Source organism: Acomys minous, assembly GCF_964271855.1.
Source record: "Acomys minous genome assembly, chromosome: 6".
NCBI classification, from domain to species: domain Eukaryota; kingdom Metazoa; phylum Chordata; class Mammalia; order Rodentia; family Muridae; genus Acomys; species Acomys minous.
Genome location: NC_140487.1, coordinates 105,344,537 through 105,368,837, shown reverse-complemented (window position 1 = coordinate 105,368,837; position 24,301 = coordinate 105,344,537). Strand labels below are relative to the sequence as shown.

Here is a 24,301-nt window from a genome sequence, read left to right as displayed (position 1 = left end):
ACTGTAGAGAAGAGGGGCATCTTTCAAAGTGATCCATCTCTAAGGGATAGGGAGAAGGGAGTCTGCTCCCTCTGTAGCCCTAGCTGGCCGGCAACTCCTCCATAGACCTCAACGCTGATCTGCCTGTCTCTGTCTGAGGGCTTTTGTTTGTTTTTGAGACAGTTTTATACCCTAGGCTGGGCTTGAACTGCGTGTGGTCCTGATCTCTAGTCTTCCTCTGCCTCCTGAGTGCTGTAGCAGAGGTTTACGTCACTGCTCAGTTGAGACATTTTGAAAAGAAGGAAGGAGAATTGGTGGTGATGGAGCACTCAGACTTCGGTTAGGCATGTGGGTTTGGGGTCAACTTGGATGGCCCAGTGGGGTTGGGTGTAGAGAGACGGACGACCCAGCAGTTAAGAGCCCTGGCTGTTGTTCTTCCAAGGACCTAGGTTTGATTCCTAGCACCCACATGGTAGCTTACAACCGCCTAACTCCAGTTATAATCTAATGCCCTTTCTGGCTTCCATGGGCACTGTTTATACTTGGTACATGTACATGCAAGCAAAACACGAATACACATGCATAAAATAGATAATATTGTGAAGAGATATGTTGGGATCATCAGGAAAGGTCTAACATGTCAAGGAAATTTTAGTGGGAAGGACTTGACCAGAATTCTTGGAACAGTGACTTATAAAAGAGTTCTCAGCCAGGCCTGGTACAGTCAGGTGTGGTGGTACACGCCTTTAATCCTAGCAGAGGCAGAGGCAGGCAGATAGCTGTGAATCCCAGTTGGACATGGTAGTACGCACCCTAAACCCCATCACTCAGGGAGACCAAGGCAGAGACAGGCAGATCTCAGAATTCAAGGCCAGCCTGGTCTACAGAGCCAGTTCCTGGATAAACAAGGCTACACAAAGAAAGTATCTCCAACCACTGCCACCGCCTCCCCCGCCCCGCCCCCCGCCCCCCCAATTATCCCAGCATGGTGTTTTGGCTTTTATTTTGTTTGTTTGTTTTCAAGACAGGGTTTCTCTGTGTAGTCTTGGCTGTCCTAGACTTGCTTTGTAGACCAGGCTGGCCTCGAACTCTCAGTGATGTGCCTGCCTTTGCCCGAGTGTTGGGGTTAAAGGTGTACGCCACCATGTCCAGCTTTGGCTTATTTTTTTCTAAAGATTTATTTGTTTGTTTGTTTGTTTGTTTGTTTATTATATGCACAGTGCCTCTGCCTGCATGTACATCTGCAGGCCAGAAGAGGGGTCCAGATCTCATTATAGATGGTTGTGAGCCACTATGTTGTTGTTGGGAATTTGACTCAAGACCTCTGGAAGAGCAGACAGTGCTCTTAACTTGAGCCAGCTCTCCAGCCTGGCTTACATCTTTTATCTTTTATCTTAGCATCCAGGAGGTAGAAGTGGATAGATCTCAAGGCCTACCTGGTCTACATTGTGAGTGCCAGGGCACCCAGGGTTTATGAGACCCTGCCTCAAAAGAATAAAAATAACAAAATTCCCATCCATTTTCTTTTCTTTTTTTTTAGTTAAATATTTAAAATTTTTACACACACATTTATATTATTACACATATACAATAAGCTACCTACAGCAAGAAAAACCATGTTACAATCAGAAATTATATAAATGTTACATTAGTGTTTTGGCTATTTGTATTTGGCAGCCTTGAAGGAAACATCTTGGTGCATCTAAAATTCTGAACGTAAATCAGTATCTATCATATCTTGTCATTATCAGCTTAAAACATCTATCTGTACCTAAAAATATCTTTACCCCTAAACAACTAAGCTTAATTGTAAAACTAAAGTATCTAATCATCAGAGACTTGAGAAGGAATAAAATTGATTACCTGAGTATACTGAAGTGCAGGTTAGCAGCTTCCTAAGTGAGAAGATGACAAGAGACAGTTTGCTACCTGAGCAGTCACCCAAAACTCCCTTTAATGTTGGAGCATCATCTTCAGCCTTCTGACCCAATATATCTGACAGACATATCTGTGAGGCAGGAACTATTGAGGACTGTGTTGGCAGAGTTTGGCCATTGACTCTGCCTGCATCCAAGCTTGCCCTTTTTAAGGCAGAATTCTGTCTGTGGTAGGAATGAGGACATTTTGCTGAGTGGCTTGTTTGCCACATTTGAAGCCATCTGCATAAGGAGGTTCTTTGATGCTCATCGTCCTCTTGGAAGTTGGCTGGGTGTTCCCATCTATTTTAACCATCTTTATTTAGTCAACCTTCCTTCGAACTCTTTGAGCTTTTGGCCCATGACTGTGTGTTATTGAATAATAACAATTTAAAAGGCCCTGTGTAGTCCCATCTGTAGCTGTAACTAACGGGCAAGGTGCTGTGCTAAGAAGCAGACAGAAGAGCTGAAAGAAAATACAAGTGTTTGAACCAGGAGAGTGAGTGCTGACACAGACACACCCTGTCTCCTTTTACCCTCTAGCGTCCTCACAAAGCCAATGCTGAGGAGATGACCAAGTACCACAGTGATGACTACATTAAATTTTTGCGTTCCATTCGCCCAGATAACATGTCTGAGTACAGCAAGCAGATGCAGAGATGTAAGTATGCTCCATTCCCACCCAACTCCAAAGCTCCCTGTTGAATTTATTTTTCCGTGGGAGGCCCACTCTTTGGCCTCCAATAGTTGACAACTTTGCGTCCCAAAGGTGCCAACATATTTTCTCATCTCATCTGGTTTTTCTTGTTGTCTCTTGATTGTAAATAATAGAGTTGGACTTTGTCCAGTTAGGGTTATAGTGCTGTCCAAGGTGTGCTGTAACTGTAATGCGAAAGGCCCTGGGCTGAGAAGCAGACAGTAGACACCGGACCTGCTCTCACCTCACTGGCCAAGGTACTTGCCCTAAGATTTTTTTTTTCTCCTATAAAATGGGGTGAGCTGTGTGGCTTCTGATTCCTGTCCAGGTATAATTGTCTAAGTTTGCGTTTAGAATTTAGAGGCCACAACAGACAGAATCGATGCTGTAATCTTTGAGGTGAGGTGATGCTGCCCCTGCCCATGGGGACCTGACACTGCAGGGTGCATCTCATCTGAGAAGCCGTACTTTGTCGGAATTGAGATTGCTCTAGCTGTGGGAAAGCCACATAGTCATACGTGAATTCTGTGTAGTGCTTGACAAGATCTTGCTGACTTCACAGAGATGAGTTTATCCCTTTCCTGCAGAAGGCTTTGGGGTTTCCATGAAACACTGGCACTGAGGAGTGAGCTCAGGTGTCAACAAAACAGGCTCTCATTAGAGGCAGCCGGGTGTCACAGCAAGAAAATGAGCTTCCTTTCTTTTTAAAGCATTTCTTTTCTGTGTGTTTGTCTCTGTGCACATGTGGAGGTCAGAGGAACAGCTTTTTCCATGTTGTGTCTGGGGATCAAAAGCAGGCCTTCAGGCTCGCTGCTGGCAAGCACCTCTGGCTGAGCTTTCTTGGTGGTCCTTATATTTCATATCTTGGTTTGAATGCTTGGCTTCCCCTAGTGTGTGTGTGTGTGTGTGTGTGTGTGTGTGTGTGTGTGTGTGTGTGGTGAGTGTAGCTTTCTGAACCAGAATTCCAAGATTGCTGGGTAAGTGCTGGCCTACTGAGCTGCTCATCTCTCCCTTCCTGTTTCTTTGAGGGGGGTGTGTCATGTGACAGTGGCCAGAGGACAGCTTTAGATAGTAGGTTCTCTCCTGTTGTGGCTTCCAGGGATTGAATTTAGGCCGTAGGCTTTTATTGCCAGCACTTTTACCCAGTGAACCATCTCTCCTGCTCAGCTATGTGTTTTGACCAAGTCTTTGAGTCTTTTATAGAGAGCCTTCCCTCTCTATAAGAAAGACGGTAGGGGGCTGGGGAGATGGCCCCAAGGTTAAGAGCACTGACTGTTCTTCCAAAGGTCATGAATTCAGCTGGGCATGGTGGTGCACGCCTTTAATCCCAGCACTTGGGAGGCCGAGGCAGGTGGATCACTGTGAGTTTGAGGCCAGCCTGGTCTACAAAGTGAGTCCAGGGCAGCCAAAGCTAACACCGAGAGACCCTGTCTTGGAAAACAAACAAAACAAAACAAAGGTCCTGAGTTCAAGTCTCAGAAACCACATGGTGGCTCACAACCATCTATAATGAGATCTAGTGCCCTTTTTGGCCTGCAGGAGTTACGTGCAGGTAGAACACTGTATACATAATTAATTAAATTTAAAAAATAGACAATAGTGCCTACCTTATGTTTGAGGCTAATCCATCATAGGACCTACCTTCAAGGAGCAGTAGCCTTTTGGTCTGATGTGATGTATCTGTTATTCACAAATCTGTCCAGGTAGACAGAAAACAAGGCCCTCGGAATGTGCAGGTTCTAGTTTTTCAGAAACTAGGACTGTAAAGTTGTGTATTAAAATATTAGGTTCAGGACTGGAGAAATGGCTCAGAGGTTAAGGGCACTGACTGCTCCTTCAGAGGTCCAGAGTTCAATTCCCAGCAGCCACACGGTGGCTCACAACCATCTATAATGTAATCTGGTGCGCTCTTCTGGCTTACAGGTGTACATGCAGGCAGAGCACTGTATAAATAATAATAAATAAATAAATCTTTAAAAAATATATTAGGTTTAAGCTGGGTGTGGTGGTGCACACCTGTAATCCTAGCACTGGGGAGGCAGAGGCAGGTGCATCTCTGTGAGTTTGAAACCAGCCTGGTATGCAAAGCAAGTTCAGGATAGCTAAGACTACAAGAGAAACCCTGTCTCGAAAAACCAAAAAACTTTTTAAAAAAATATTTATTTATTTATTATTATGTATACAGTGCTCTGCCAGAAGAGGGCATCAGATCAAATTGTAGATGGTTGTGAGCCACCATGTGGTTGCTGGGAATTGAACTCCTGACTTCTGGAAGAACAGTCAGTGCTCTTAACTGCTGAGCCATCTCTCCAGCGTGCCCCCCGCCCCCAAATTTCTTAAGTTGGGTGTGATAGCTCACGCCTTTAATCCCAGCATTCTTGAGGCAGAGGCAGGTGGATCGCTGTGAGTTCAAGGCCAGCCTGGCCTACAAAATGAGTCCAGGACAGCCAAGGCTACATAGAGAAACCCTGTCTTGGGGTGGGAAATATTAGGCTCATAGTTTTCCTATTGAAAATAAAGGTTGACGTGGGGCTGGACAGATGGCTGAGTAGTTAGAGCACTGGCTGGGTTTGCAGAGAACCCAGGTTAGAGTCCCAGTGCCTTCATGGTGGGCTCGTGGCCACCTGCTCCAGATGATCCGATAGTCTCTTCTGACCTCTGTGGACACTGCACATACATGGTGCACATTCATATGTGGAGACAAAACATCCACAACCATAAAATCAAAATTAATCTTAAAAAAGAAGGTGGACAGGATGAGAGTCTCAAGCTAATGAACCCTTGCACACATGATTCTTAATTACAGGAGTCAGAGCAGCCAGGACTTAAACTGTCACTTAGTGGAGTGCTAGCTGAAACGTCAGCGTGGCAGCAAGCAAAGCCTACCAGCTCTTTAGTAAAGCTTATAGTAGCTAACCTAGGGTGTGACCCTGACTTACACCAACTCTGTGTGTGTTCTTCATTCACAGAAAAGCTTGCCTGGAGACTTTGACAGCCCTGATCAAATGCTCTGCTGATATTTATTAACTCAGAATGGGCACCTAGAGAAATGTAATTTCTGGAGCACACAGTCAGAATGTGGAGCACACGGTGAAAACACGATGGGGCTGTGGTGGCGCACACCTTTAATCCTAGCATTCAGGAGGCAGAGGCAGGCAGACCTGTGAGTTCCAGGACAGTCAGGCCTACACAAAGAAACCCTATCTTGAAAAGCCAAAAAGAAAAAAAGAAAGAAGGGTTAGGGAGAGATGGCTCAGTAGTTAAGAGCACTGACTGCTCTTCGAGAGGTCCTGAGTTCAATTCCCAGCAACCACATGGTGGCTCACAGCCATCTACAATGTGATCTGATGCCCTCTTATGGCCTGAAAGTGTACATGCAGCCAGAGCAGAGTATACATAATGAATAAATAAATAGATAGATAGATAGATAGATAGATAGATAAATAAAAATTAAAAAAAAAAGAAAGAAGGAAGAAAAAAAAGAAAGGATGAGAAGGATTGAGGAGGTGGAGTGGTAAGGTAGCTATAGACTGATCCTAGAGGTGGCCACATGGTCAGCTGGAAGTCTAGAGAAGAGCACTCCAGACCCCTGATCTGGAGCGCCTTCCGTAGCTGTAGTTCTCCTGCCCAGTCTTAAGAAAGCCTTCACAGCCAGGCGTTGTCATCCTAGCACTTGGAGGACTGAGGCAGGAAGATGAGTCTTCAAGGCCATCTTGAATCTAGATTAGACCTTGTCTCAAAACAGAGAGTGCCTTTGTACTCGCCTTTGGGGTCGCTCCCTATGCTGTATACCATAACAACCATCCTGCCTCACAGAACCACAAACCCACAGAAGGAAGTGGGCTTTGGTGAGCCATGCCTGTAATCCTAACGTTAAGGACTCAGGTAAGAGGACTGCCTCCAGCTGAAGATCAGCCAATGAGTGAGTGAGTGAGCTACAGTGTGAGCCATGTCTCAAAAGTAATCATAAAAAATAACGAACCTCGTGTTTCCTCACAGCCCGAGAAAGAAACCATGATGAGTACAGTTGACGCCACCCAAGCACAGCTTGTTTCTATGCTATGTTCCCCCCCCCCCCCCATTCTGTGACCTTATTGCTGAGGTGTAACTTGTAGCCTAAAGTTAGTGTTTAATTCTATATCATTTCCTTCAGTGCTGCCATATGCTGTTGTTACTTGAGACAGGGCCTAATACTATTTAGACCTGCTTGGCACTTGCTTTGTGAGCAGGCTAGTCTCAACTCACAGAGCCCCTCCTGAGTGATGACACCACAGCCATGACCTCCAGGCTTGCTGTTTCCAAAGACAGGCTGGTCTCCCAGGCGCTGAGGTTATAGTGGGATCTACTGTGCTTGGCACCACAACTCCTTGAACTGAAGATCAGTGGCCTGACTGAGCTGTGTGTTGATTGGGCCCTGAAGGTTCATCTTTTTCTCATGTCTAAATACCCATTCCTTCCCATGGGGATATCATGTCCCACAAGGTGTATAAACCAATCTATGGAGACTCAGGTACCGAGACCTGAGGGAAACAGCCAGAGCGGGGGATTACTGCCCTTGACAAACAGCTTGACCCCAGGGAGCAAAGTTCTTATGACATAGCCTCTTCCAGTGTTTTCCAGGAAAGTGAGGAAATGTCACCTACTGCCCACTCCCTAAGTGAGCACCAGCTTTGGGGAGCTGTTTGGGTTAGCTCTTTAAAAAGGAAAAAGAAAACTTTGATGTGTGCATGTGTGGTGGAGCAGCCATCATGTTACAGTGTCTGGGTGGAGCTGACATGAGGAGCTGGCTCCTTCCACCTCTCTGTGTGGTATGAGACTGAACTCAAGTCATCAGGCTTCCACAGCACGCGCCTTTACCTACGGAGCCAGCCCATTGGCCCAGAGGTGATCATTTTGGAGGTTATTGCAGATACAGCTGTGTTTTGGGATGTTACCACAGTCCAAGATGGCCCTTCCCAGGCTCTTCAGCCTCTTCCTCTGTGCTCCGCATTGAGAGCCCCTCCTGATAGCAGACTGGGCAAGAGCATAAGGATACAGTCCCACTCCTGCCCTGGCCTCAGCAGTTTCCTTCTTGTGTGAGTGGAGCTGGCCTGGGGTTCCTCTGACACCTCACCTTCCAGGTGTGCTTCCTCTGTTTCATTTGCATTAGTGTTTGCATGTGTTTCTACATCTTGCCCTACTTTGTACTTTTACCTCATGGGCTTGAAATAACTCCAGCTGTCACTTGGGTGTAGTAGAAAGCACTGGAGTGTGGGAGTCAACACACCCAGGTCCTGTTCTCATTCTGATAGTACCTGGTTATCTAGCCTTAGCCAGCCACTTACCGTCTTTGCATGCATGCCTTTTTCCAGTGCACAGTGGTTCTGTCTTGCCCAACCCTTGGAGTTGTGCGATTCAAATGAGTGTATATGTGAAAGCACTTTGGAAAAGACCAGGGTACATTTTCTTAAGCTTTTAGGACAGGGAGCAAATTGTGAGGCCTCCAGTATTTATTAGTTGTTTACCTCTCTGAGCCCATTTCCCCATTTATAGATTGGACCAAACTCCACCTCAGAAGATTGTGTGAGGATAAATGCACCAGGTATTTAAAGTGCTTAGAAGTGATGGCATGCCGAAAACCTCACCAAATGAGAATTACGTGCGTTTCTCTTTAATGTCATTTTAAGTTGCCAAATCCTGGAGCTGGAGAGATGGCTCAATGGTTAAGAGCACTGCCTGCTCTTCCAAAGGACCCGGGTTCAATTCCCAGCACCCACATGGCAGCTCACAGCTGTCTGTAACTCCAAGACCTCACACCCTCACATCAGCGCACATAGATTTAAAAATTAAATGAATAAAAACTTAAAAAAAAAAAGTTGCCAAATGCTTTTCCCTATAAGACTTTTCTAATGCTGTGTGTGCAATAGTCCTCACTGCTCAGAAGGCTGAGACAGCAGGATGGCTTCAGCCAGGAGGTAAGGACCAGTTTGAGGACCACAGTGAGACCATGTCTCCAGAATGGCAGGGGAGGGGTCTCTTTAATTTTCTCACTGGCTGGTTGAAGTGAGTTTCATTATTGCTTATTACAGTTAATAGACTAAATCTCCAAGAAGTTAAACTTGGCCAGAACCCAAGCCTTCTGAATCTAAATTGTTCTGCTTTTCTTCTCATCAGCTCCTGAATACCTAAATAGAACCGATGGAAACTGGAAACTTAACCTTCTGCTTTTCTCTTTCAAGTCAACGTTGGTGAGGACTGTCCAGTATTTGATGGCTTGTTTGAATTCTGTCAGTTGTCTACTGGTGGCTCTGTGGGTAAGGAAACAAAAGCTGCTCCTTGGGGCTGGGTTGGGCTGGGCTAGTGCAGTGAGATCTGCCTTTTAGATGAGGCCCTGACCTATGCCCACTAGGATGGTCCTGTGAGGTTTTACTTAGATCTTTGACACAGTACTGACAGGTGTTCTTAACCCTCCTCTCCTGCCCAGACAGCGTATCTACAGGGCCCCTGCAGCCTTTAAGGAGGTGCTGAGATACTGTTTGTAGCAACACTTTGTAAGATGAAGGATCAACATCTGTGTCGTATGAAAAAGGAAAGTCATTAACTTGTGATGCCTTAAGGACAGTTCCACTGCAGCTTCTGAGTTACCTTAGCGTCGCCCTAAACCCTAGCAGATGCAGCCATGCATGGCTTTAGGATGGGGACACATTTTGAGAAATGTGGTGTTAAACAGTTTTGTTGTATAAATATTATAGTATAGACAAATTTAGATGGTATAGCTAACCTCTTGGATATCTAGGCCGTGTGCTTTACATATAGTATGGCGTATTATTTCCCAGGACCTTTATGAATAGAATAATGTGAGATGAAATCAAATACCAGAAAAAAAAGTAGGGGCAGGAGCACAATGGCCCAGCATTTGAAAACACTTACTGCTCTTGCACAGGGGTTTGGTTCCCAGCTAACAGCTAAAACTCCAGTTCCAAGACATCTGATGCCCTCTTCTCACTTGGCGCACTTAACATACATGCAGACTCATACAGCAGTAAACACCGTATGCATGTGTGCCGCAACATTTCTGTTTTAGTTTAGTTTGTTTGGTTTGGTTTTGGTTTAAGACAGGGTCACTGTATATCCCTGACTTACCTGGAACTAAACCCACTAAGTAGACCAGGCTGGCCTCGAACTTGGAGATGCGCCTGCCTCTGCCTCCAGAGTGCTGGGATTAAAGGCGTGTGCCACCATACCTAGCAGCAAATTTTTTTTAAAGTTTTTATTTTTGCTTTTTTTAGACAGGGCCTCTTGTACTCTTTAAAATACTAATGTATGAACCAGGTGTGGTGACAATATGCCTGATTCCATCACTAGTCTGTGGTAGGAGCTTTTAACTGTCTTATTCCACCAGCCTCTTTCCTTTTTTTTTTTTTTTTTTTCAAATCCCATTCTATAGCCCAGGCTGGCATTGTGCTCTAATCGTGTGCCCCTACACTTTAACTTTAAACCGTGTGTAGTATTCTACATATGTTTCTGGTGGCTGCATGGTGATTGCATGCTATGCACACTTTAATAAAATTGGTCCCTTTTGTTGGATCATGCATCACTGTTGCTTTGAATGCTGCTAAAATTAATATTGCTGTCGCTACACATAGGTGTGCATTTGTCTCATCTTCGTGGACCTCTTTGTACTTTGAATCAGTGCTATCCTTCCTTTTTTTTTTTTTTTTAACTGAACCACAGTAATTAATACTTTAACAAATGCATTCAAGGATACTCCAGTGTGTATGCAATACATATAAGTATGCACACTTACTCATTCACTGTGACAGTAAAGATACTCAAAGAATAGTCACCTATACTATTACTGATTGGGTTTTGTTGTGTTTTTTTTTTTCTTCGTGTATGTGGTTTTTTGTTGTTGTTGTTGTTGTTTTTTAAACACTACATAAAATATATATGACCTACCCAATCAGTTTTAGGATATAAATGGGTTATCATCCTTGATTTGAAAACTTCAGCGGTCAGGTTTAGGTTTATTTCCTAATAAAATGAGAAGTGGGTGAGTATTGAATTTTATAGTCTACACTGTATAATAAACTACCTCTCACTGGGTTCTTGGGAGGAAAAGGAATGGTTAATAAGAGGCTTGTGTTCTCTTTCCATGCCCAGCAAGTGCTGTGAAACTTAATAAGCAGCAGACGGACATTGCTGTGAACTGGGCTGGGGGCCTGCATCATGCGAAGAAGTCTGAAGCATCTGGCTTCTGTTACGTCAATGACATCGTCTTGGCCATCCTGGAGCTGCTAAAGTATGCCTGCCTGGCCTTGTGTCTTGGAGGACCACTTAGGCCAGGTTCCCCCTTCCCTTTCCCTCTGGGCTTGCTTCCCTAGTTCCCTTTTCTTGTGGTGTGCTGGCTAGGATGTGTTCCATGAGTGTCTCTGGCCATCCTCTCCCTGACGGGGTCTTGGTTTGATCTGAGCCCACGGCAAGATCTGGGGCAGGCGCTGCTCAGACCCTGCCTCCAGAGAGCCGTTGTGTGACTGGAGTTGACCCTGGCTGTAGAGTAGGAAGATCGGACATGGTCGGCTTGGTCAGGCCTCTGGAGACACCCGGCCGCTCTTCCACCTTCCTTCAGCCAGTTTCCACGTCTCTGGTGCTTAGAGATACCTGAGGGAGGCAGCTGGCCCGGTAAGCTGGGACCTGGCGCCCTTGGCGCGTCCCATCCCCAGAGAGCCCCAGGCCGCTAACTGCCTTCTGCCCTAGGTACCACCAGAGGGTGCTGTACATTGACATTGACATTCACCACGGCGACGGCGTGGAAGAGGCCTTCTACACCACGGACCGGGTCATGACCGTGTCCTTCCATAAATATGGAGAGTACTTCCCAGGAACTGGGGACCTACGGGTGAGAACTCCCTTTCGGGACCAACCAACTCACCGTCAGCTCTAACTCTCCTACCCTGTGCCACTGAAAACCACTTCTTGCCTCATTGCCACTCAGCATATCAGCAGTTGTCTGGGGCACCTTTACCATCTCTCCTTCTTTACTCTGGAAGAGCGATATTAGGGCACAAGGGGTCAAAAGAACCCAGGTTTTCTAGTTCATTGTCGCTGCCTCCTGATCACAGCTGGGCCCCCTCACACTGTTAAAGTCCCTTAAGCTTGAATTTGGAGTGAGATGACTCTTGGGTGGCATCTCAAAAGGTCCTTTATTCTAGGTCACCTTCCCCTTTAGCAGTATGACTGAAAGCAATGGACTCTCCCCAAAACACACGGAAGCCTGAATTTTACATAGAACAGTTCATGGACTCGTGCCGTTCCTGAGGCTGCTCCATCTGTTTCTGTTAGCATGAATATAGTGAGATCTGTTTCCCCTGCCAGTTGCCCTTAGGTGGAAAATGCTACTAATTAAGTTGTTTGATACAGTGAACATTCAAATAAGTAGCTTTTACTGTTTTGAAGTTAAGTGGAAGAAGCTTTCTTCTCTGCCTATTGTCCTCCACAGCTTCCTAGAAAAGGCCAGAATAAAGGTAGAGGAGAGTACATACAGTAAAACCCTGGCCAGAGTTGTGGGAGGAAGGCTCGCTCTTGGCTAGAGGCAGGGACCCTGTGCTGTGGGGCAGGCTGTTAAGTCTAGCTCGGGAGTACGGGCGGTGTGAGCTGGCCTTGCTAAAATCTCATGCTCTCAGCTTGTCTCTCATAGAACCACTACCCCTCTCTTAGCCTTCCAACCCCATCTTTGAGGCCCCTTCTGTTTTTGTCTTTCAATTTTATTTTAATGTCCCTTTTGATTAGGATATTGGGGCTGGCAAAGGCAAGTACTATGCTGTTAACTACCCGCTCCGCGATGGGATCGATGATGAGTCTTACGAAGCCATTTTCAAACCAGTAAGTGCCTTGGTTCACCCCGTGGGCTGCTCTTGGGATTGCTCTAGGGGAAGATGGCAAAGCACCCGAGGCAGCTCAGGTTGCTCCTCACAGTGGCTCCATGGGAAAGGAGAAGTATTTCCAATTTTGACTGTCATGTGGTGATGGGAAACAAACTATGCAATTTGCTTCTGCCTTCTGTGAGTGTGGCCATTTGCTCAATACAATACTATGTAAGGTACAATCTTTGTGAGAGGTAAACAATATTTACCCAACAGCCTGTGGTCGGTTGTTGTGTGACAGAGAACCCACAACAGACTGGAATCTGGCTTAGTGAAGCATGCAGTTGTATTGGGATTACTGACGGGAGTGTTGGTTAATAGAGTACCCTTAGGAAGTGACTGAAAGACAGTTGTGTCACCAAGGCCTACCCCAGCATGCAGGACAGCTCACAAAGCTGGGCACCTGGAGCATACTGCCCAGCCTGCAGGCAGCTCAACAGGTTGGAGAGCATCCTTTCCAGGTGCTTGAGTTGGTCTCAACCTTTTCCAGGCAGTTAGCTGGTCTGATCTGAGAATCTTTTACTATTTACTGTGGCAGGGAGCAGCCCTAGGGAGTTTGTTCAAGTTTCAGGAACTTCCTGAAGCTATTTTAATTCTGTTTGTTCAAGACAGGATTTCTTTGCTTCCCAGACTACTGGGATGACAGGCATACGCCACCACACCTGGCTTGAAGAATTTCATTTTTATTTATTTATTTATTTATTTATTTATTTATTTATTGCTTTTTTAGAGACAAGGTTTCTTTGTTTAGCCTTGGCTGTCCTGGACTCGCAGTGTAGACCGGGCTGGCCTCTCACTCACAACGATCCACCTGCCCCTGCCTCCCAAGTGCTGGGATTAAGGGCATACACCACCACACCCAGCATAGAATTTAAATTCTTTTAAAGATTTGTTAATTTATTATTATGCATATAGCGCTCTGCCTGCATGTGCACCTGCATGCCAGAAGAGGGCATCAGGTCACATTATAGGTGGCTGTGAGCCACCATGTGGTTTCTGGGAATTGAACTCAGGACCCCTGGAAGAGCAGCCAGTGCCCTTAACCTCTAAGCCATCTCTCCAGCCCCAGAAGAGTTTAACTTTTATTAACAGAAACTGTTAGTAAACTATTTAATGTAAGTCATGTGGTCATTCAGAAAGCGCCCACTATGTGCTCACTAGTAAAGATGACAGAAGTGCCAGGCGTGGTAGCATACTCCTTTAATCCCAGCACTTGGGAGGCAGAGGCAGGCAGGTCACTGTGAGTTCAAGGCTAGCCTGGTCTACAAAGGGAGTCCAGGACAGCCAAGGCTACACAGAGAAACCCTGTCTCAGAAAAAAGAAAGATGACAGAAGCTTCAGGTACAGGTTCCTGAGTAGCATTATGTGCTTAGGTTTAAGAATAAAATATGTGTTAAGTGGTGGTGGCACATGCCTGTAATCCCAGCACTCTGGAGGCATGTGGGTCACTGTGAGTTCCAGGCCAGCCTGGTCTACAAAGTGAGTCCGGGACAGCACAGCCAGGGCTACGTAGAGAAACCCTGTCCCGAACCCCCCCCCAAAAAGAATAAAATATGCAAAAATAAAGTAGCTGTATGTGGTTTAAGTCTGTAGAGAGAAGTGAGTAGAGCAGATGCAGCTAGAGGTTGGGAAGCTTCTGAAAGGAAGCAGCTTGGGAGCTTGGCAGTTAAAAAAGGAAAAGTCTTGTCTACCACACAGTATCGGGGAGATGAAAAGGAAGAAAATGCTATACCAGTCCTTTCCACCTCTGAACCTCACACACTCTTTTTGAGATTGATGATAACCAAGGTCTATCTCTTTAGGTCATGTCCAAAGTAATGGAGATGTTCCAGCCTAGTGCAGTGGTCTTACAGTGTGGCTCAGATTCCCTGTCTGGGGATCGGTTAGGTTGCTTCAATCTGACCATCAAAGGTGAGACCGGGTAGCACTCACACAGGTGGGCAGGGTCTGCTGGGTACCCCTGTAAACCAACACCTCTTTTCCTTCCTAAGGGCATGCCAAGTGTGTGGAGTTCGTCAAGAGTTTCAACTTGCCTATGCTAATGCTGGGAGGAGGTGGCTATACCATCCGTAATGTCGCTCGGTGCTGGACTTATGAAACAGCCGTGGCCCTGGACACAGAGATCCCTAATGGTATTAGCTGCAGGGCCAAGCTGGGCCGGGTGGGAGCTGGACCTCATGTCCCTTCGTTTACAACTTCTTTTCCATTTGGTCATAAGGCCTCTCTTGCTCACACTGAGGCTCCCGCCTGTTCTCTCTAGGCACCCTGTAACCATCAGTTTCCCCTAGTCTTGTCTTCTCTCCTGCTTGTTTTTGCTCTGGACATTATCAACTGTTTACATGTTTGGGGTTTCCACTGCATAGGCTAGTAAGCAGGTGGCTCCTCCTAGTGACACATACTCCACTGATATTGATTCTAGAGAATAAAGATTAAAATTCTGCACTGGGCATGGTAGCACACAGCCTGTATGTAATCCCAGTACTCTGGGAGGCAGAACCAGGCAGATCTCTGGGTTCGAGGCCAGCCTGGTCTACAGAGTAAGTCCAGGACTGCCATGGTTACACAGAGAAACCCTGTCTGGAAAAACCAAAAGGGAAAAAAAAAAGGCAGGGTGTGGTGGTGCATGCCTTTAATCCCAGCACTCAGAAGGCAGAGGCGCAGGACAGTCAAGGCTACATAGAGAAACTGTCTCAAAAAACCAAGAAAGAAAGAAAAAAGATGAAAATTCTGACCAGGCACAGTGGGTCCTAAGTAATCCCAGCCTGGCCACAGAAAGACCCTGTCTCAAAAAAAAAAGGAGCAGAAGACACATTGGCTGTGTCCTGACTGTCCTCTCCTGTGCTCCCCCAGAGCTACCCTACAATGACTACTTTGAATACTTTGGACCAGATTTCAAGCTTCACATCAGCCCTTCCAATATGACTAACCAGAACACTAACGAGTACCTGGAGAAGATCAAGTGAGTGTGTTGTCAAGTTACCTTCAGTTCCAGTAGGCCAGGCCCTGGATGGTTTCTAACCATCTGCCCTCTCTGTAGGCAGCGGCTCTTTGAGAACTTGAGGATGTTGCCCCATGCCCCTGGGGTCCAAATGCAGGCAATACCTGAGGATGCCATCCCAGAGGAGAGCGGTGATGAGGACGAAGAAGACCCTGACAAACGCATCTCCAGTAAGACCTAGATCTGGGGCCTGTACCTTGCTCAGTAGGCGGCTCTAGACTTCCCTTCGTTTCTCATCTCCAAGCAGCCCAGCTGTTAAGAAACCTTAGCTTTGAGACCCCTTCCCCCCACCTGTCTTGGTATCTTTGATGGGAGGCGCTGGCATCTTTTGAAGGATACTTGGGAAGGCATTGGGCATAGATCCTGAAATGGCCCCTTGCTTTTATACTAATGCTTCTTTACTGCCTCCCAGTCTGCTCTTCTGACAAACGAATTGCCTGTGAGGAAGAATTCTCCGATTCAGATGAGGAGGGAGAAGGTGGTCGCAAGAATTCATCTAACTTCAAAAAAGCCAAAAGAGTCAAAACAGAGGATGAAAAAGAGAAAGATCCAGAAGAGAAAAAAGGTGGGTCTGGATTGGACCAGAATTTAGGTCTATGTAGGGCTCAGGAAGAAGCTGACCCAGACCCAGCCAGCTCCTTTGGAGCTTTTATTGGGTTTGAGCCTTTCAGTGGTTTCTAGAAATGACAAGACCCACAAAACAATGACACCCTTGGTGTCTGCTGGCTGGTTGAGCCTGCCTCTCACATACCACCCAAGCTCTTTTCCCAGCACTTTGCCCTGTTTCCCAGGGGGCTGCTTCTGCCTGTGTTCTGGCTGAAACAGGCCTGGAAACCGGTTTAACCAGTTTGTTTTCAAGGCCTGGGATGGGCTTTTCATTTTTATATAACCAGTGAAGTGTAGTATTGAAGTAGGGGTTTCAGAATGGTGTCCCACCGCTTGGCCTGGGTCTCTTCAGATGAGGCCTTTAACCATACCTTTGCTCTTATGTTCTAGAAGTCACAGAAGAGGAAAAAACCAAGGAGGAGAAGCCAGAAGTCAAAGGGTGAGGAGTGAGCTGTTGATCACCCTTTTGTGTCCTACCACTGAGAGAGAGAAGGGAAGAAACCGGGACAGCTGGTCCAGCTTACAAAGGCCTCTTTCAGGGTCCAGTCTGTATGTCTCTGCATAACTAGGAAGCTCCTTACCCCAGCCGTCACCTGGGCAGCCGGGGTCTATAGCCATTCTTGTGTGGTACGTGTTCTCACGCATGTCTCTTCTCTCCACAGGGTCAAAGAAGAGGCTAAGTTGGCCTGAGCAAGATCTACAGCTCTGACCTCTCTCCCAATCTCTCAGATTTTATATTTTCTATTCCTCTGTGTATTTATATAAAATATATTAAATATAATGTCCCCAGGGACTGAGTAGGGACCAGAGCCCAGGGCAGTGGTGCTGGGAGAACTCTTCCCAAAGCTACATGGTCCATCTGCCCCAGGTTTTTAAGTTTTGAACAATGTAGGGTCTGAAAACAACTGCAAGACAAGATCCTGAACTGCCAAGTGCCTGCTTAGGAGCTCTGTTAAGATGCCCTTATTAAGTTTTCTAGATGGGGTGACCAGGTCTTCTGGAACCCCTTATTCAGGCTTAGATACCATCAGCCATCTTTAGGTTGGTTCTGTTTATACTTTCCCACTGGTCTCAGGCAAGCAGAAAAACTTATCTTCCCCCAATTCTGCAGGTGGAGGTTGTTAGCCTAGCTTTCTTTTTGAGATATTTTCATTTTGTGAGACTCTTTGTAATAAAACAGCACATTTCTGTACCCTCCTGCGCTTGTGTCAGCAGTGTCCCTGGTTGGCTTCACTTCCTTGGCTTACCTGTTTGCTCACCCTATGCCCCAGAAGACCACTCAGGAAAGCACCAACGGGACAACATTTATTCCTTTTCCAAATGTTACAGTAAATCCAGGTGGCAGAGAACGGTTTTAGCAGTTAGAAAAAAAAAAGGTACAAATCCAGGGTTTGACCATTAGAAGTTATTTACAACGATGGGAGAGGGGGAAGACAACAAGAAGTTGGTTCACATTACAGACCTCCCTCCCGCCCAGAGCCTAATACTTGCTTACCAAGTCAGAGACATGGTTGATTCACAAGCTGGAGGTTTGAACTTGAGTAAGACATTTATAAAAACCCAGGCAGGGGCAGTGTCCTCCCCAGGTGCCACTAGGCACAGCACAAGAGACTGAAAACTCAACAAGGGAAAAGGCTGGACATTCAGGGTTTGGGACGTGGGATAAACAAAACGTACTTGGAAAAGAATTGGGAGGAAAGCCAGCAATTGCCTTCTGCAGGGGTGGGGCCTGGGAAGAAGGTAGGGACAGGAGCATCTCACATCACTAACCTAACTCAGGGCAACAGGGAAACTGTAAGGGACCATCTTCAACTGGCCTTAAGAGTAAGACCAAATGGCTGATGGGAGAATCCACAGGAGGGAGAAAGGGAACGTGGCTGGGGAGGGGGCAACAAACCCCTTCCTTTCTGGGCACAGGAAGGCAGCCAGGGCACCGGGTCCAGGCAGTGACCTCACAAGGACAGCACAGTTTTTGCAGCTTAGAGATCACCCACCTGCCCCCACCCAGCTACTCCTGCTGCTCAGCACTGGCAGATGCAGGGCCACTCTCGGGCCCTGAGGGAGTGGATGGCTCTGCAGCCTGGGGCCCTGCCTCCTCTTCCGTGTCTCCTCCCTTGGAGGCATCGCTAGCCTCTGCCCCCTTGGCCTGGGGCTCTTGGCTTTCAGGGGTGGCAGCTGCCTTCCCTTCTTGGGCAGTGCCCTCGTCGCTGCAGGCGCTGATTTCCCCCTGCTCCTGCTCTTCCTCTGTGGGTGAGGAGGCCGAGGAGTCGCCCCCGCCCTCCTTCCGATTTCTCTTGAAGGACAGGCCGCTCAATTTGAAAGGCTTCTTGAAAGAGAATTTCTTCTTCTTCTTGGGGGTCTCCTTGGGGGCGACCTCCCCCTTGGCCTCAGCTTCCTGGCTAGGGGGCGCTGGCTCGATGGCATCACCAGTAGCCCCAGCTGCCTCATCTGTTCCGTTCAAGGGTGGTGACTCCCCTTCACCCTTGGGGGTTAAGTCTCCATTGCTTTTCACGTGGCCATTCTCCTGCGGGGCAGAGGAGACAGCAGTCAGGGCCGGGGCCCTTCTCCCCTCCCCCAGCCTACTTCTGGCCCTTCGAAGGCTACGGAATCCCACTGCCTGCCGGGGTCTGCACCAACCATGTCTGGCTTTGGCCTCGCTCCCGTGCAACATCGTCCTCGCCCCTCACGGGCGCGCGGGGACGGGCGCAGCCAGCAGGAGGCGCTGGGGGACGGGCCCCCACCCCCCTCCCCCGGGGCGCGCTCTCTATTTTCCGCGCGGAACCTCACCGGGCCAGGGATCCTGGGCTGGCGGGCAAGCCTTGCCGGGCGCTATTGGGCGGGAAGCAGTCCCCGGGGCGCTGCCTCCCTGCACCTGGACGGCCTATTTTCCCAGGCTCGCGCTTTGTGTGAACAGCCCCCACCCACCCCAGAGTCTCGCCACATCTCTGCTCCCTCCCCGCCGCTTCAAAAACCACCGCGGCCCGCCGAGATCCGGGCTGTAGATGGGGCGCCCTGGGCGCCGAGCACCAGTCCCGGGGCCCCAGACGCCCCCTTGGCGCGGCCTAGCAGCGCCTTTGTTCCCGCGCGGCCTTCGGGGCGGCCTGGGGGCAGCGCCCGCGGTCCGGGCGCGAACAAAGAAGGCGAGGAGCCCGGCCGGCGCCCCCTCCTGCCCCTCCCCTCGTTCGCCCGCGGGGGCTGCGGCGCCGAGAACAAAGGGACCGGGCGGGGGAGGGGGCGCCGCGTGTCCCGGGCCGGACAAAGCGCGCGGCCCCGGCCCTGGGCCCCAGAGGGGGCGAGGCGCGCGGGCAGGGGGCCGGGGCCCACCGCGCCGAGCGCACCCACCTGTCCGTTGGCCTTCGTGGGGGAAGCGCCCGCTGCCTCCTCGGCGGTCACGTCGCCCCGGGGAGCCTTAGAGCTCTGGCTGCCCATGATGGGGGTCTGCTGGGGGCGCCCGGAGCCGCCCCGCGCTGGCGCCGCAGGGGATAGTTCGGTTGGGATGGCCCGGTGGGCCGAGGGGTGGAGCTGCGTCGAGGGGGAGGGGTACGGGGGGGCAAAGCTCGCTGCACCCCCGCTCCGCAGCCGACCCGCTAGCTGCGCCCGCCGCTGCTGCGCTCCGCGCCAGAATGCCGCCCGTCGCCCGCCGAGCTGCCTATATGTACGCGCCCGGGGCTCGGGGCGGGGCCGGACATTTAAATGAGCACCCAATCGGGGGCGGAGGCGGGGTCGGGCCTGAGCCCGGGCCCCTCTCGTGCAGTGGGCAACGCCAGCCGTCTGGTTCCCCCAACACACCACACTACCAGGGGAGGTAGGGTTCCGTGTGGGAAGGAGAGGTTCCTGATCCCGCCGGGAGATGGACTAGGAGGAGGCCGTCGATGAAGAATCATCCAGTCATCCCCTGCTCACACCGCCCCACTTTCAGCTTGACTCCTGCTCCACAGTGGAGAGGTCCCCCATTCACTGCTTCTAAACTGGCTCCTTGAACTCTTGGAAGGGCTCACGTGTCCAGACTCGTCCAGACGCCTGGCGCTGAGTTATGCTCTAGAAATTTGTCCAAAACTCCCGCAGCACCCCCCCCCCCATCCTCTGAGTTAGGCAACCCCTCCGGCCAGAAGTCAATTCCCACCCACGTCCCTGCGGGTCTACTGCAGCCAACCTGGGGGGCTGTGCTAACACTGGGTCACTCGGGTCAGAATGGTGAGATCCAAGAGTCAGTCCGTTAGTGGCCAGTTCTTACCTCGAAGTCTGGATCCATTACCAAGTCCACGGCTTGTGTGTGTGTGTGTGTGTGTGTGTGTGTGTGTGTGTGTGTGTGTGTGGTGCGCGCGTCCATGGCAGGGGAAGGGGTGGTGTGTGTGTCTGTGTGTGTGTGTGTATGCCCTTGACCAAAAGTCATTGCATCTTCATCCCCCTTTGTAAGCAAAAGAGCCTGGGGCTCAGAGATGCTGACTTGGATCTGACCTGGGCCTGCTTTCCCCTCCCCTCAGGCCTGTGCCCGTAGTCTGAGGCTTCCCCAGTGACACTCAACAGACTTCTTCAGACACCAGTTCCTGAAAGTGACTGAAGACTTTCCTCCACACCTGAGGCACACCATTAGGGCTAACCTCCCCCCCAACCCCCCCCCCCAACCTACCCTGTTTGAAGACTTTGGTGCTTTTCCATTTCCTTCTTTGGACCAGGTAGGCCAGTGAGAACCCCAGTGTCTTTAGTTGGGCCCGGATAGATGTTTGGGCACGCACTGCTGCTTCCTCTTGTCCCCCAGTAGAAAAGGGATGGGGGATAGAGGCAGCCAAGTGTTTCGAAAGAAAGGCTGCATCCTGAATGGCTCAATATGTCCCTCCCTCCGAGGGGAGGCCTCCTGGGAGGCCAGAGGCTGTGAGGTATGGACTGTTTCCGGGGCCTGAGAAATCAGGGAGCTGACCACAGAGGGATTTAGTGGTTTCTACGCTCTCTTTACTCCTCTGTCCCTCGTTCCCACCCTGACTCTGACACTCCAGGACTAGCCTCTTTTTCATCTTACCCCTGGTTCAGAATAGGAAAGTGCCATGCCCAGCTGCTATCTGTAGCTGAGTGGGGGAAAAAAAAAAACCCCTGCAGGAATTTCCTGTTGAGACATGGGGCTGTCCAATGAGGGTGAGGGGCAAGAATTACTTGGAGATAGGGAAGGGCACCGTGTCCCCACTGCAGGCCCCTCATAGCCCAGGACCTCTATCTGACCTGCTCTCTGTCACAGCTACACTAGGAGACCCACAGTGCTGCCAGCCGCTGCCTGTACTGACTAGCAGGATTCAGAGGGCGTGGGTGTGAGTCCTGGAAGGGGTGAGGTCAGAGGTTAGGTAGGACTAGATCTCAAGGCTTCTGTTCTCCAGGCACCGCCTGGTGGGGACAGAGACAAGTGTCTGGGAAGATCCCCAGGAGGGAAGGCCATCAGGGCTAAAAGACCCCCAACTGCCCAGAGCCCCCTAAGAGCCTGGTTGACAGTGGAGGCTCTGCATCTTTCACCAGGAGGCTGAGGAAGGGGTGCCAGGCCCCCGCATATCTAGGTCCCAGCAGAATCTGACTCATGGAAAAGGAAAGAGGCCGGGGCTGTGGAGGCCGCGTACAGCAGCCCCCATGGCCTCCTGTCCACACTGTGGCTCCTTTCTCCCCAGCTGCTGCCAACGCGGACAATGCTCCCATTGTTCTAGGAGTCCAGGGCCTATGAGCAACTGTGTCTGCTTGCTGTGTGTGGCTCCGTATGGCTTTGTGATTGTGTGTGTGTGTGTGTGTGTGTGTGTGTGTGTGTGTGTGTGTTGTGTGTATGTGTGTGTGTGTGTGTGAGAGAGAGAGAGACAGACAGACAGACAGACAGACCCTAGGTGGGTACGTTTGTTATTGTACAAATGTTGGTTCTGCATCTTTGTTTGGTTCAGTATATTTAAGAGTTAGAGAGCTTTGGTGACAGCCGGTGCCTCTTTGAGACTTTCTGGTTGGAGTCTTGGACTTCCTCGAGGCAGAGGCAGAGGCAGGGGGATTGCTGTGAGTTCCAGGCCAGCCTGGTCTACAGAGAGAAACCCTGTCTCAAACACACACACAGAGAGAGAGAGAGAGAGAGAGAGAGAGAGAGAGAGAGAGAGAGAGTGTGCAAAATAAAGAAAATGGCATTTGTGAAGGATGCCCTTGGGATCGGAGGAGACTTCCAAGGGCGTTTGGTTCTCTCCAGGCTCCAGGGAATGCTGCTTGGCGTAGCCTGGATCCCAGCTGCAGGATCCACATCCCCCGAAACATCTTCCTGACCAGAAACCCCAGATCTAGCCTGGGCCAGCATCTCGCTTGGCTCCATAGCTGGTGTTCTCTCTTCTTTGGCCTCAGTTTACTGACCTGTACAGTGAGTGAGCTCCTTATCCATGCTCATGAAGACATACTGGGAGCCAGGCGTGGTGGCGCGCGCCTTTAATCCCAGCACTCGGGAGGCAGAGGCAGGCGGATTGCTGTGAGTTCGAGGCCAGCCTGGACTACAAAGTGAGTCCAGGACAGCCAAGGCTACACAGAGAAACCCTGTTTCAAAAAACCAAAAAAAAAAAAAAAGACATACTGGGATCTCCTCCTCACACTACGGGTCTGTGTTGACACACTACAGAGTTGTGTGGTCACGGGGAGTTTTCTATCCAGGAGGAGAGACAATGCAGTGATTTGAGGAAGAGCCTGATTCCAGGTTGGATGAGGGGCCCTTGGGCCTTGTGGTGGAAGAGCTTAGATTAGGGGTACACGGTGGAAGCAGTGAATTTCCTGTGCAGGTAGGGGTTGAAGGAAGAGCCTAGCCTGGGACAAGTCTGGGAGATACGACCTTAGGATACAGAGACTGAGTGTAGAGACAACGGGGAGAGGGGGATGCCGCCCCTCCCTTCCTGTTTTGGATGACAGCCAGTGGCTGAGGCTGGGCATCCTAAAGGAGTTTGGAGAGTTGCTGAATCTTGTTTGAGGAGGTCCAAGGGAGGTCCAGGAGATCATCAAGTGACATGCACATATTTCCTGAGCCAAAGGCCAGAGCCTACAGTGCAGCTAGTGACCTCAGAGGGACAACGGGCCAGTTTGAACGCACAACTAACGGTGGGGGTGGGGGTGGGGGTGGGGGGAGTCAAGGGCCTCTGATTTCTGCTGTGTGAGGTCATCCAGGAAGTACCCAGGCTTCGGGAGCACTGCCTGGGTGGGGCAGGCCTCAAGGGAGGGCCTGAGAAGAAACCAGCTGACTGAGACAAGAACTTCCAGAACGGAGATTGAAGGAGATCCCTGAGCACAGGAGAGATCTTCAGACAGATGGCAATGGTGTTGACTGAATACATTGTCCTAGCATCCGGGAGGTACAACCCTCACAGTTCCCATTGTCACAGAAAGCTGAAGCCTAGCACAGGAGCTTCTGTGGGGAGTAGGCTGAAAACAAGAAGCCAGCACCAGAAAGAAAACAACAACAACAACAAAGAACAACAAAAAACTGTTTTCCTGATACTCAGAAACAAAGGGACCAAGCATTGGGCTCAGCAGGAGGCATCCAGAAAAACACTTTTTAGGTGATGAGAGCGGTAAGGGACTTGGTGTAGAGAGAAGCCCAGCAAGGACAGGACCCTCAAATCCTGACTTCTGGGCCCAGGGTTCCCTCTCATGGTCCTGGCATCTCTGGGGTCCAGCTCAGTTATCAGCAGATATCGGCTCTGTAATCTCCCGGTCCGTTCTGAGCCTTGAGAGACTGAGTGGATTCTGGACTGCTTCGGGGGAGTTCTGAAAATTCCCTTTCGCAATCTTAGACTGTCCTGAACTTTTGTTTTTCGCTTTATTTTGTTTTGTTTTTCCTTCCCCTTCCTTTCCTTTCAAGTGTATATGTAGGGGTTGGAGGTGCTACTGGTGCCAGGGCAGGGTGGATGGCACATATGCCGATTGGATGGCACATTCTCTGCCCGGTTCAGTTCTGCGGGGCTTGGTTGCCCTGATAGCAGAGCCTCGTGCTCCTGGCTCAATTTCCCAAGCTTTATGAGGTCACCAGAAATTCAACCCAGTTATCTGGGTTGTGTGGTGCCGGCCCTTGCCCCAACTCCCTCCCTCCTTCGTGACTTTTAATTTCTTTTCAACTCTTGGGCACCTTTGAGGAAAGACTATCCGGGACAGTGGAATCCGGATTGCTTATAACTTTCCAGCCAAAATCCCCCACGAAGGGGAAGTCCCTCTGACAGGG

At 49.5% G+C, this 24,301-nt stretch overlaps 2 protein-coding genes across 2 annotated transcripts in view; one reads left to right on the top strand and one right to left on the bottom strand.

Annotated features, from left to right (window-relative positions):
- Window positions 1–17,290, top strand: part of HDAC1 (histone deacetylase 1) — a 29,742-nt gene extending 12,452 nt beyond the window's left edge. Inside the window, exons 3-14 of the mRNA XM_084787869.1 lie at window positions 2,439–2,556; window positions 8,811–8,885; window positions 10,735–10,873; window positions 11,329–11,470; window positions 12,361–12,453; window positions 14,297–14,405; window positions 14,486–14,626; window positions 15,345–15,453; window positions 15,532–15,662; window positions 15,905–16,057; window positions 16,489–16,537; window positions 16,761–17,290. Of these exons, the coding sequence (XP_084643995.1) occupies window positions 2,439–2,556; window positions 8,811–8,885; window positions 10,735–10,873; window positions 11,329–11,470; window positions 12,361–12,453; window positions 14,297–14,405; window positions 14,486–14,626; window positions 15,345–15,453; window positions 15,532–15,662; window positions 15,905–16,057; window positions 16,489–16,537; window positions 16,761–16,788 (1,287 nt within the window). The 3' untranslated portion in view covers window positions 16,789–17,290. The remainder of the gene's footprint in view (window positions 1–2,438; window positions 2,557–8,810; window positions 8,886–10,734; window positions 10,874–11,328; window positions 11,471–12,360; window positions 12,454–14,296; window positions 14,406–14,485; window positions 14,627–15,344; window positions 15,454–15,531; window positions 15,663–15,904; window positions 16,058–16,488; window positions 16,538–16,760) is intronic.
- A 92-nt stretch (window positions 17,291–17,382) lies between these two features.
- Window positions 17,383–19,742, bottom strand: MARCKSL1 (MARCKS like 1). The gene is made up of 2 exons (XM_084787888.1): window positions 19,441–19,742; window positions 17,383–18,622 (listed from the first exon to the last, which is right to left on the bottom strand). The coding sequence occupies exons 1-2, from the start codon at window positions 19,525–19,527 to the stop codon at window positions 18,107–18,109; spliced, it is 603 nt and encodes a 200-aa protein (XP_084644014.1). The 5' UTR covers window positions 19,528–19,742; the 3' UTR covers window positions 17,383–18,106.
- Between the last annotated feature and the right edge of the window lie 4,559 nt (window positions 19,743–24,301).

What these genes read in the sequence shown, in the direction of transcription:
- MARCKSL1 (XM_084787888.1), bottom strand. Translation starts at nt 19,527, where the DNA reads ATGGGCAGCCAGAGCTCTAAGGCTCCCCGGGGCGACGTGACCGCCGAG. An exon ending in CCACGAAGGCCAACGGACAG is followed by an intron (nt 18,623 to 19,440) that starts GTGGGTGCGCTC and finishes TCTGCCCCGCAG; the next exon opens with GAGAATGGCCACGTGAAAAG.